Raw genomic sequence first — 12,383 nt, 5'->3', positions numbered from 1 at the left:
TTTCATCTGAGGGCCGCGCGCAGTGGCTCACGCCTGTAATCCCAGCACTTTGGGAGGCTGAGGCAGGCGGATCACGAGGTCAGGAGATCGAGACCACCCTGGTTAACACGGTGAAACCCCATCTCTACTAAAAAATACAAAAAACTAGCCGGGCGAGGTGGTGGGCGCCTGTAGTCCCAGCTACTCAGGAGGCTGAGGCAGGAGAATGGCATCAACCCGGGAGGCGGAGCTTGCAGTGAGCTGAGATCCGGCCACTGCACTCCAGCCTGGGCGACAGAGGGAGACTCCGACTCAAAAAAAAAAAACAACAAAAAAAAAGAAAAGAAAATTTTCATCTGAGAGACAATGATTGGGCTTTGACTGAGGCCACCCTTATGATTGAAGCCTATAAAATAATCGCTTTAAAAATCTGAAATACATGTAATGTTCTGGACAATGTTAAAGAAACCCTAATGAGGAAGGCAACACCCAGAGTTTCCTTTCTTTTTTTGAGACAAGGTCTGGCTCTGTCCCCCAGGTTGGAGTGCAGTGGTGCCATCTCAGCTCACTGCAATCTCCGCCTCTTGGACTCAAGCCATCCTCCCACCTCAGCCTCCCAAGTACCTGCGACTACAGGCATGTGCCACCATACCTGGCTAATTTTTGCATTTTTCATAGAAATCGGTTTTTGCCATGTTGTCCAGGCTGGTCTCAAACTCCTGAGCTCAGGCGATCCACCCGACTTGGTTACAGGTGTGAGCCATCATGCCCGGCCACAGAGTTTCTTAATAAAATGGAAATGTTTTGTGCAGGAATGTGCTGCCTGGGGAGGCAAAGAGGTACTTGGCGTACTCACGAGCAGGCAGGCTTTCCCCTAGGGCCAACTTTGGAACCACCCGAGGAGCTGCCAGATCCTACTGTCACTTGGCTGATGCTCTGTGAGAGCTCTTGCCTGGCCAGTGTGTATGGATGGCGGTTCCAAGGTATGTGGACAGCACGGTTTGGAAAGCCAGCCCTCCAATGGAAGAAGGTGGAATGAATCAGCTCGGTGGGAGGGACTGCTTGCCGTTCACTCGTGTGTTTATGTTTTTACTGATTCATGGGTGACCCTGTCAGACCCTATGGTCAGGCAGGAGGGCAGCGGAAACCAGGCCTATTAAAGGGATACCCGTGTGGAGCATGGCCCTGCGGAATCACCCTGGGAATCTGAGGGGTGCATTAAAGTGGGACATGTTGATGCCCGCCAAAGACGCCCCCTTCCAGGATCAAGAAGTGATTGGGATGGCAAGTAAGTGTCCTGGTGTGCTCATTTGGGGTGGCCCCCTGGGTCCACGGAATGAGTGGACATTGGGGCTGCAGATGAACCTAGACACATTCCTCTTGCACCCCCAAGGCGCAGTTCATAAGAACTGTTCTGTCTGCCAACAGACGGAGACAGAGACTGCTGATGGCTGTGCAGTCCCACGAGGGAAGGCCCTGCATTGAGCCGGCAGGACAAACCAAACACAGAAGCCCCAGGAGGCCACCAAAGGGCCCTGACAGGGAAAGGCGAGACACTGACTCTCGCCTGGGCTTTGCTTCCCTGGCGGCAGACGCTCGAGGTGCTATCAAAGTGTGACGATGGGAGACAGTGCACCAATGTGCACTGCCCACTCACTCTTCTCTGGACCAAGGGACACACTTTACAGCCCCAAATGTCCAACAAGGGGCAGAGCACTCTCCTCCTTGGCGTAAGGTTGGATAGAGAACCGGAATATGTAATTGATACTGGTTGTCTAAAACAGAGATGGTGGGGCAGGAAAGAGTGACCTGCACGCCATCACAAGTGTGTGCCCACCCCAAACATGAGAGGGGCCAGGAGAGGGTCCCCACTAGATAGAGTCCTATGCCTTTTCTTTTCTGCTTTTGTTGTGTTTCATTTTGTTTTTTCGAGTCTTGCTCTGTCACCCAGGCTGGAGTACAGTTGCGCGATCTCAGCTCACTGCAACCTCCACCTCCTGGGTTCAAGTGATTCTCCTGCCCCAGCCTCCCAAGTAGCTGGGATTACAGATGTGCACCACCACACCCAGCTAAATTTTGTTGTTGTTGTTGTTATTTTAACAGAGACGGGGTTTCACCATATTGGCCAGCCTGGTCTCGAACTCCTGACCTCAAGTGATCCACCCGCCTTGGCCTCCCAAAGTGTTGGGATTATAGGTGTGAGCCACTGCACCTGGCCTCCTATGCCTTTTCTAAGAGAACTGGGGAAGGGAGGTTGTGGTAAGACTGCTTTTTTTCTTTCTTCTCCACATCACCTTGCCTTCCTCCTTTCCTGTCTGCTGCAGTGGCCCCAGGACCAGGGCTGCAGCTGCAAGTGCTGAAGTAGCAATGACTCCTAGGCAGGAAGGTGCTCTAAAGCTTCATGCCAGAGCTCCTGAGGGCTGATGGGGCAGATGGTGCCTTCACGCCATCCAGAAAAATCAGGGCTGCTCGTGAGGGCAGGCATATTGCCTGGTGGTGGAGACAGCCCACTTTCTACACCTGTGAAACCCCATCCTACACCAACCGGAGTGGACTGTCAGGGAGGCACTTGCTAGGCTGGCGTTGCTTCTGACAATCTGGCCCAGCAGCATGGCCGAACCTCCTGGCCCTTCTAAAGGTGGAAATACCTCAATACAAATGGAGAAAAGGAGGAACTGGAGCTGAGGGTAAAGGAACCAATACGTGGGTTATGTGGTGAGGGAAATTCTTTTTTTTTTTTTTTTTTTTTTTTGAGACAGAGTTTCACTCTTGTTGCCCAGGCTGGAGTGCAATGGCACAATCTCGGCTCACCCGCAACCTCTGCCTCCCTGGTTCAAGCAATTCTCCTGCCTCAGCCTCCCGAGTAGCTGGGATTATAGGCATGAGCCACCACGCCTGGCTAATTTTGTATTTTTGGTAGAGATAGGGTTTCTCCATGTTGGTCAGGCTGGTCTTGAACTTCCAACCTCAGGTGATCTGCCCACTTCGGCCTCCCAAAGTGCTGGGATTACAGGTGTGAGCCATCGCGTCCGGCCGGGAAATCCAATTTTAGGTGAATCCTACATTACAGTACTACCTTAAAAGGGGTGTGGAGGACATCATCTCTTAGCTCAACTACACCAGATGCCTGAAAGGGTGACGTCAAGGCCACCTCTGCTTTTGGAACTTGACAAGGTCGAATGGCAGCCTGCAAACCTGAGTGGCCTGGCCCTGGAGGACATCTGCTGGTCTGACGTGGTGATGGACTAGATAAACTGCTATGACTGAGTGGGACTCTGGTCTTCCTTTCTAGGTGATATCCACCAAACTGCAATATGGTCCCACCTGGCCCTGTTGGTAAGGTTGTAACGTTGATGGTGATTGCAAATGTATTGAAACCCTGAGTTCCAGCCTCCTCAGGATACAGCAACAATAATGACATCTGTGGAAGAGCTGGGTGGAGCCAACCCTGGGCTAATGCCGGCATGCAGCGGTTCTTTTTACGTGCATCGTAGGCACAGGCAGCCCTGCAGCAAGGCAGGAAGCAGGCAATGCTAAAGGAGCTGCCCAGACAAACGTGACTATTCCACTTCGAGAGCGCGGGGCTGGGGCCAGGGGTGGCCTGCAGGGTGAGCTCTCGGCCCCCAGAACATCCTGGCTGTCACTGGAGTACCAGTGTTTCCAGGGACTTCGCTGCCTCAGTTCTGACCTCTGTGAGGGACTGCAGACTTAGGGCCAGCCACACTGACAGCCATGTGGTCAAGCTCCCAGACATACCTGGACCCCAAAGGCGCCTGCTCAGCACTATTCTGTGTGCTGCATCCTGAGGACACGGGAGCTCTGTGACTGGGCTCTCCTGGACTCTGCTCTAGGCCTCACCAATGACTTTAACCTGCTTCCTTTCACCATGAGCTGTCTGAGTCACACAGGTAAATTAACGAGCCTGAGGGTGGACATAAGGACCCCCAAATCTGTAGGCCATTGCTCCGCCGTGAGGGTGGTCCTGGGGATGCCTGAGCTTGTTTCTGGTGTCTGCAGTGAGGGTAGTCTCACAGGGGCTATTCCCTAAAGCTGCAGTTTGCCAAACTTGCAGGCATGGAATTCCAGAATCACCTTAGAAACTCTAAAGTCAGAAAAGAAGTTGTTCTCCAAGACCCTCCGTATGGATGCGCTGGGTGCCAAGTTCATTTTATTGGCTCAATGGCCTGTGCACGAAGAACAGCTGATGCCCCTGTTCACAGGGGAAACCAGTGAGGCCCAGGGAGGTGAAGTCACTTGCCTGAGGTCCCAGAAGGAGTAACTGGGGCTGGGTAGGAGCAGGAATGGCTGCTGCCAGCCAGGGGTATCCCTAACCTGCCTGTCCTCTTGAATGGAGCCTGTCGCCTACGGGCTTCCGCTGGTGGGGACTATGCACCAGAAAGGTGCCGGATCTAGTTTTTCTGAAAATCAGCAAAATAGAAGGAACAGAGACAGCCGGGCCAGGGACAAGGAAGACCTGGCTTCTGCTGCACCCTTGGGGATGGGGGCTGGCGAGGAGCAGGGACAGAGGGCCCCCACCGCAGCCTTCCGGCAAGAGGCTCCCAAACACCTGTTCTTTAGAAGCCTGAACCAGTCGCCACCTCTTAACACTGGGAGAGCTTGTGTTGAGGAACAAGAACATCTGGCCATCCCGGGCCACATGCCCAGAAGGCGGCCGTTGCTGGAGCCAAGTGTAGCCGCCCCCTTCACACAGGGTGTGTGCTCCCCAGCGCGCCCCAACAGGCCTGCTTCCTTCCACCCACAGTGAGAAACACTTTCTCCCACAAGCCAGAGCTGGCGTGCCCACGCGTAGGTACACACGCCACACGCACAGACACGTGCTGTGGTTTGGTGAAGCAGTTCTCTTTACAGGGTGTGAAGCACTCACATCTCATCTGCTCTATTCTACGTCACTTTAAAAGTGCTGGCTGCTGCCCCCTATATTTAACTCTAGACCCATGGAGCCCGAGCAGGATCCTCAGAGCTGGGTCCCAACGTGTTGTCTGATGCTCGCTGTGGGCTGGGGGCATATCCCTTCCGCTCTCAGGGCCTCAGTTTCCCAGGTTCCTTCAGGCTCCTGCCCAGGTCTACTGCCTGACCTGACAGCTCAGCAACAGGGGCCAAGCTCTGGATGACATCCAAGTGACAGGCCAGCGGCGGAGGTCCCCATATGGGGAAGGCAGAGGAGGGAGCGGGGAGAGGGAGGATGGAGGATGGAGGAGGAAGGAGGAGGGAAAGCTGAAGTAGTAAAAGCAGAATAAAGGGCCCGGTCAGTGGCTGCTCACACTGCGGTGCCCTCACCCCAAAGTGAACTCCAGGTTCGGGGCTCGTTATTTGAGAAGGACACCAATCAATGAACTGACATGCTGGCCAAGCCATAGAGCCCTGTGACATCTGGACAAGGCTGTCAAACTCTGAACACTTTACAAAAGTAAAGGGACCAAGAGGCGTTTTCCTCTGTTACTTTATAACCCTTTCATACTAGTTGAACTTTTTTTTTTTTTTTTACAATGTAGATGTACTACTTTATAATTAAACAAAAAACTTTAAAATGATTTTTTAAAAAAGAAAAGAATCACAGTGGAACATGATATGGAATGTCAACTTTGGGGATGGGTCATCCAGAGGAGTCCAAGAGCCCCAATGTGGTCGTGTGTCTCTGGTCCTCAGGTCATCACCCAGCCTCACCCACAGGGCACCCACCATGGCCATGGCCCACCCCGCAAGCTTCCACTTGGTGCCTGCGTGGGAATGCACCACCTGCCATGGAACTTCCTCCTGCGGGGCAGAGGAGGGGTCCAGAAGCCCACAGGAGTCAAGTCAGCAAAATTAAGTTAATTTACAAAGTTATAGTAAAAACCACAATAGTGACCCAGTCCCTCCCAAGCAGTGTGAACCCTGGGCTGCGTCGCATGCGCAGGTGGCCAGTGCTAGCACCTCACAGGGCAAAGGTGGTGAAGAAGATGTGCATCTTGGCCAGGAAAGTGGTGACAGAGCCCTGCCGCCAGAGCTTCATCTCCACGTCCAGGGCAAAGTCCCGGGGCTCCAGCACAGCCCGCTGCAGGTAGACCACGCCTGTGTAGGCATTGAGCCTGCGTGTGCCAAAGTAGCCCTCCTCGTTGCCCTTGATGATGGTCAGGGCGATGGTGTCTCCCGTGAAGGCTGGCGCGGGGCCAATGCGGAAGATATGTGCAGGCACCAGGAGGCCCGTCTGGAAGTTGAGCTGGTAGTGTGTGATGCGCGCCGGCGAGTTCTGGCACTCTAGGAAGTCGTGGCATGTGGTGCGCTCGCACTTCCTGCAGGGAGGATGGGCCGGGTCACCCATGGCTCGCCCACCTCCCCCCAACCCCAGACAGGAACACAGATGGCACAGCTCAGCGGCAGGATCAAGGGCCAGCTCTCTCCCTAATGGCCTGGAAGCCTCAGGTAAGACCCCTTACATCTCCTAGGTCTCAGTTTCCTAGCCTGTGAGATGAGGTTAATAAAAGCTTCACAGGCTCACTGGAATGGGTGAGCTCAGCATGGCACCAGCCAGGCTCATTAACAGTTCTTACCTGTCCCCATGCTCCCTTCTTCCTCCCTCCTGCCATCCTCCCATTCTTCCTTTCTCCTTCCTTTTCCCTCTCTCCTTCCTTTCCTCCTCCCTTCTCCCTTCTTCCCAGTGCACCCAGTGTCCCTCCCAGGGTCCCTCCCAGGGTCCCTCCCAAGTGCTGGGCTGTGTGGCTGGTGGCAGAGTAGCGGTCTGTCAGTTCTGAGGTTAAGTGTGGTTAAGGGGCTGTCACTCGCACTCCTGATACCCTGAGCTGGCGAGTGGCATGTCACAAGCAACCTCCTGGAGGGGCTCCTGTGATGTGGAGCTGAGGCCTCCTGCCCAGAGCCACAGAGCGGTGGCAGGACCCTGCAGCTCAGACAGGCAGCCCCTGAGACCCTGAGCCAGACCGCCTGGCTGTACCACTCCCAGGCTCCTGGCCCTCAGACACTGCATGACAAAGAGTAAGTATCTGTTGTTCTATGGTGTTAAATGTTGGTTGGGATAACTGGTCACACAGCAGTAACTACTATGTGTGTGAATGAGGAGGAGGGCTGGTGTTTTCTGTGTGTCTTTTCCCCTTTCTTCTCCCAACCTTGAACTCTCTACAAGGTACTTATATTTGTTTTGGTCACCTAGCCCGCAGACCCAGCAGTTAGGGGCTGGGAAGAGAGGAAGGTGGTCAAGGCAGGCGCCCATGTCTCGGCCTCTCCCCTGGATAGTACAGGACCAGGACAGGCTCCCTGGGACTGGGACTGGGGTGGGGACACTCACGTTTTGGAGACTCGGACATAGTTGGGAGGACACTCGAAGCGTAGGCAGCGGAAGCTACCCTGGATGTTGTGGCAGGTCTCAGCCTCGGAACAGTTGTGGGTACCCAGTGCACACTCATCCAGGTCTGGGGGAGAAGAGGGGCAATGGCAGGGTCCCCACAGCTGGGGGGCCCAGCCTGAAACTCCCCAGCCTGCATGAAAGGCCTGGGCCCCATGACCTGTGAGAACAGCCCGCGTGCCTCCCTGCACACACATGCCCCATCTCACCTGCTCGGAACCTGCAGCAGGGGGCCTTGTTCTAAAGTGTAAATCACCTCATGTCATGCCCTCCCAAGGTTTCTCGTGCTCCAGAATAAAGCCCAAGTCCCTCCTCTGGACGCCAAGCCACACAGTGTAAGGCCTCTCTGGCCTCTCCAAGCCCCTTCTCTTCCACAAGGGCCACAGTCCTGCTGGACATCCTTGGGCTGCCCTAATAGCCTGACCCTTATCCTACCCCAGGGCCTTTGCTGCTGCCGGAACGCTTTCCCCAGCTTTTCCTACTGCTGGCTCCTTCTCATCTTTTAACTCTCAGATCTTGAGTCACCCCCTCCAGGATGGCCTCCCTGACCACTCTACAGTGGTCCTCCTGCCCCATCACCCTCCATCCCACCCCATTTTATCACCCTCCTACAGTTCGTCACACTCTGCAACACACCGAGGCTGTTTTGTATGACTGCATGTTTTGTATGTTTCTACCATCCCCCCCCAACCTGGGTTCCAGGAGGGCACGGGTGTTTGTCTTTCTCATTCCCATGGTGTCCCCAGTGCCCAGTGGAGTGCCTGCCTGCATGGAGCAGCGCTCAATACATCTTGCTGGACAGAAGTCCAAGACCCATCACTTGCAAGTTCAGACTCAGAGAGGCAGAGCTATGAGTAAATGTCCCACATGAGCAACAGATGTGCTCACGCTTCCTGTAGGTTCAGAAGCAAACATACATGTGCAACTCCAACAGGCACATAGGCTCAGCACACACGTGCGCACACGCACACCCACACGAGTGCACAGAAACACACACAGAGGGCCCATTTGGGACAAAGAAACATACACATATAAACGTCAACAGACATATGAATAGATACCGTTCACAAAAGCTCAGAGAAGCAGGGGTAGGGGTAGGGGTGTCTCTGTGTGTGTGTGTGTGTGTGTGTGTCTGTGTGTGTGTGTGTGTGTGTGTGTAACCCACAGGCACCCTGGAGGACAAAAGGTCTTAGAAATGGGTTCTTGAGAAACTTTGAGGATGAGCTGCTCAGCCCAGACAGGGTCGCCTCAGGAGGCCTCAGGGAAGTCCGGTGAGGTAGGGGCAGGGGGTCTTCCAGGGGCAGTCACAGAGGGCTTCAGTTTTTGTTTTCCAATCCTTCATATTGACACCATGTAGGAATTTCTCCTCACTCAGTCCTCACATCAGCCCTGTGCAGCGAGGGTCACTGGATTCCTCAGAGGAGGGTGTAGAGGTTCAGAGAGGGGCAAAGCCTTGCTCAAGGTCACACAGCAGTGAGCAGGGCAGCAAGCCAGGCATGCCTGATGCCAAAATCTGTGATCCAATCATGATGCCAAGCTGACTCCTAAGAATAACAACAACATAATAGTAATAACACCAATAGTCAGCCTGCCTCCAGAGTTTACCGCCTGACATCCCTGTGATGCCTGAGGGACTCTGCATCAACCCCACGGGGTAGGTGCAGGTGTCCACAAATGTGCCCAGGGTCACACAGCTGCCAGGGCAAGGCCAGGACTCAATACCTCTGGCCCACCTCAGACTCTGGGCTCTTGGCCACCAGGCTCTCTTGTAGGGGGTCAGCTCACATCATCTGTTCACCTCTCTGGGCCTCACTTCCCTCCCTCCATAAAATGGGCCCCAGGGTGGTGCAGAGATGAGTGGGAGAAAACATGGCAAGAGGCCAGGCAGGGTAGAGCTCAACTGGGTGGTCCCGGGTTGCTGATTATTCACTAGCAGACTCCACATGGAGAGGGCCTCCTCCTGCTCCTCAGCCTATGCCCCGGGTGGCCCGCTTCAGTGACCCCAGAGCTTGTGTGAGTGGGGCAGGAAGGATGTGGGAGCTTTTTGCTTTGGCTCTGGGCTGATACTGATGGAGATGCCCAGAAGGGAAGGGCGGAGAAGGGTGAGTGGCTGCGGCCTGGCCTCACCAAGCTTGCGGGAGGCGGTCGGTCGCAGGTCTTCCCTAACGCCCCAGGGCCTTGCCCATCGGTGCTGCCAGGCCCCTGGAGAGTGAGGGCTAACGTGGGAGCCAGACTAGGCCCTGTATCCAGGGCTGCCATCGCAGCCTCATCAGAGACAGCCAGGGTCAGCCGCAGGTCAGTCGCAACTCAGATGTGCAAAAGTGGGAGACAGAGCAAAAAGGACGAAACAGGGGAGTCCCACAAAATGCAGCCCCGGGAGAGGCTTCCAAGGGCTTCTGAAGGACCTGAGGCCCAGAAGCCCACAACAGCTCAGGGTCAAGACTGAGGGCACTGCTCAAAGCTGGCCTGGCCCATCGAGTGGCATGCAGAGAAGGGCTCTTACTACACAGAAGCAAGCAGGACGCAGGGTGACTTTCAGCATGGCCTCGACTGATATTTCATACAAGTGGGGTGTGTGCGTGTGTGTGTGTGTGTTTATATCTGCTTTGGGAAAGACTGGAGGGAAATGCATGCAAACATGAGCAGTGGTTCCCTCTCAGCTCAGTCATGGGGTCAAATGTCCAGTGAGCACCTACTATGTGCTGGGCATTTGCTCTAGATGCTGGTGAGCCAGACAGACAGGGCCCTACCTTCATGGAGTGTGCATTCCAGGGGAGAAGGCTGAGTCTAAATTCCTTCAGATTTTCCTGTCTTTTTTTTTTTAACTATTGGAGAGGGGCTAAAGACTAACAGAGACATTATCCAGCACGTTCTTTCCCCCAAGCCAGCCTCCCCCACCCTGTTTGAGCCGAGAGACCTCAGAGTTTGGCCCAAGCCAGAACACGACAAAAGGACAGCCTCTTGGCTCTGAAGGTCAGGAGCTGCAAAAGTGGCTACATGGAGTGACCTGGGAAATGGACGAGGCCGGGGAACAGGCAGCCCCCACTGTGCCCTCGCCTACCATGTGAGTCAGAAGGCTCCTCCAGAAGGAAGGTCTGGAGAGGAAGCGAGGGTGGCAGATGTGCAGGTGTGGGGCTCTACCTTGCCCCGATCTCCTGGTGGGGGCTGGTGGCACAGTGGGAGCCTGCAGAGGGGACCTGGCCTTGCCAGTTCTTCAACACAGAGCAAGCCGTTGGGGCAGAGGGGCAGCCACCCCAAGAAGAGGACGCAGAGACGGGGTGGCGGGCAAGCCCAGGCAAGAGAGAAGCGTTGGGGTCAGGTGCACCCACGATGGGCATATGCCAGGTCCTGGGAAGCCCTCTCCAGAGGCCAGCCAGGCACATGTGGGCATCCAGGTATCCCGAGCACCCCCCAGGGGCTCGGTGTGGGTCGGAAAATAAAGAGCCAGGGAGTCTGTCCTCAGTGTAGACAGGTTAGCAACCTGAAACTCCTCCAAGAGCAAATGTCACTGCAGTGTCTGATGGGGCTTCCTTGAAGTGGCCACACCTGTGTTCTGCCCCCAGGAACAGGGCCTTGGTGTCACACATGAAATCACAATCCAGAAGGATAAAGTCGTATTTCCCGCCAAGCTGAGGACATGGTGAGTAGAATCCTTACCTTTTATGGAGTCCATATCAACTTTTTTTTAATTAAAAAGAAGAGGGCTTTGCAGGCAGCCAGACCTAAGCCAGCTTCTGTGGGCCCAGCAGGCCTCCCAGTCAGTGATTTATAGGGTCTTCTCATGGTCTTCTGATTTAACTTATGACTCTGATATGTTTGCATCCGCCCAAAGGACTCCTTGTGCATTGGGACTACGTACACATCTAAGGGCTGGAACCTAGGGGCACAATGCACTCTGACCTGCCCCATGCCGCGCCACTCCACCCTGCCCTATACTGCTTTCTGTTCTATGCTAATAGAAAGGAGAACACAGACAGCTGGCTGAAGTCTACCGACTCGATCTCAGGATCCACTGACAGGTAGCAACCACCAGCCTGCACTGTGCTGGCCTAACTCCAAACCCTTCTGAGTGCTAACTCTGACCCCTGGTCCCCAGAACACCAAGACCTGCTTTTGTGGGACAAGAAGATGCCCAAGGCTGGGCCAGGACCCTGGTCACACCCTGAAGGCTGCACCCCAGGGAACTCCATGTTCTCAGCTCCATGTGTGGGGAAGACCTGGCCACTGAAGTCAGGAGGAGGTCTGAGCTCTGCGGCGCCAAGGGACCGAGGGGCTGAGGGGTTAAGTGGTTGATCCTCCTGAGGCAATGGCCCCTTCTGCATCCTGGCCCCTCACCTTGCCCTGGTGGCTTGCCAGGCCCAGAATCTGGTGGCAAATGGCACTGACCTTAGAATTATGACTCTCTAGCAGAGGAGGAACATTAAATACCAGAGAAGATGGTCTCTCTCCAGGGACATAGTACCCTCTCTTGCAAATTCGACAGCTAACTGCCCAGCCCTTGTACATTCTCAATAGCAGGGGAGTGGGGAACCCTTCCATTGCGCAGCCCCTCCCAGCTCTACACAGCTCTGATGAGGAGAGTGCCTTTCTGCACCAGGGCTGGGATAAGCCTCCCCATGACACCCTCCCCTGCTCCCCGGGATCTCGCCCTACCCTCTGGGTCCACAGACCTGCCTATCTCCTTGTCCTTGCATAACACTGCAGAGACTCGGGACACTGCCTGGGATCCCTGTGGCTGTTCTGCACTTTCCTCACTAGACAGGCCTCCTGCCTCCTTAAAACCACCCCACAGTATCCCTGTTCCACTCTCAGGACAGAGTCCAGAGCTGAGCACAGGCCTAGAAGATTCTAAGCTGGATTGAGCAGCAGCAAGATTGTCACCTTCTTCATCCCAGGCATTACCTCAATTAACATGGCCACTGGTAGCATTGGCCATCCTGCATTTATTCATCGGGTACGGGGGCTCCAAGTGCATGCAAGCTCTGTGAGCTTTTCTGTGCCTGCTTGGAGCCTGCCCAAAGCCCTGGAGGAGGCAGGGGCGGGGGGA

At 54.9% G+C, this 12,383-nt stretch overlaps 1 protein-coding gene and 1 long non-coding RNA gene across 4 annotated transcripts in view; one reads left to right on the top strand and one right to left on the bottom strand.

The window, feature by feature from the left end:
- Positions 1–5,423: 5,423 nt before the first annotated feature.
- FBLN2 (fibulin 2) overlaps positions 5,424–12,383 on the bottom strand; it is a 90,581-nt gene continuing 83,621 nt past the window's right edge. For all 3 annotated transcript variants that reach the window (XM_033210775.1, XM_033210776.1, XM_033210777.1), the window contains 2 exons: positions 7,280–7,403; positions 5,424–6,272 (listed from right to left, as the gene is read on the bottom strand). In XM_033210775.1, the coding sequence (XP_033066666.1) occupies positions 5,915–6,272; positions 7,280–7,403 (482 nt within the window). In that variant the 3' untranslated portion in view covers positions 5,424–5,914. The remainder of the gene's footprint in view (positions 6,273–7,279; positions 7,404–12,383) is intronic.
- LOC117083291 lies at positions 6,279–12,383 on the top strand. Its single transcript, XR_004437033.1, has 3 exons — positions 6,279–6,402; positions 10,900–10,976; positions 11,169–12,383. It is a non-coding gene; the product is annotated as an uncharacterized LOC117083291 (long non-coding RNA).

This window comes from Trachypithecus francoisi, unplaced genomic scaffold, assembly GCF_009764315.1.
Source record: "Trachypithecus francoisi isolate TF-2019V2 unplaced genomic scaffold, Tfra_2.0 Lachesis_group0, whole genome shotgun sequence".
NCBI classification, from domain to species: Eukaryota; Metazoa; Chordata; class Mammalia; order Primates; family Cercopithecidae; genus Trachypithecus; species Trachypithecus francoisi.
This window is presented reverse-complemented; position numbering and strand designations above follow the sequence as displayed.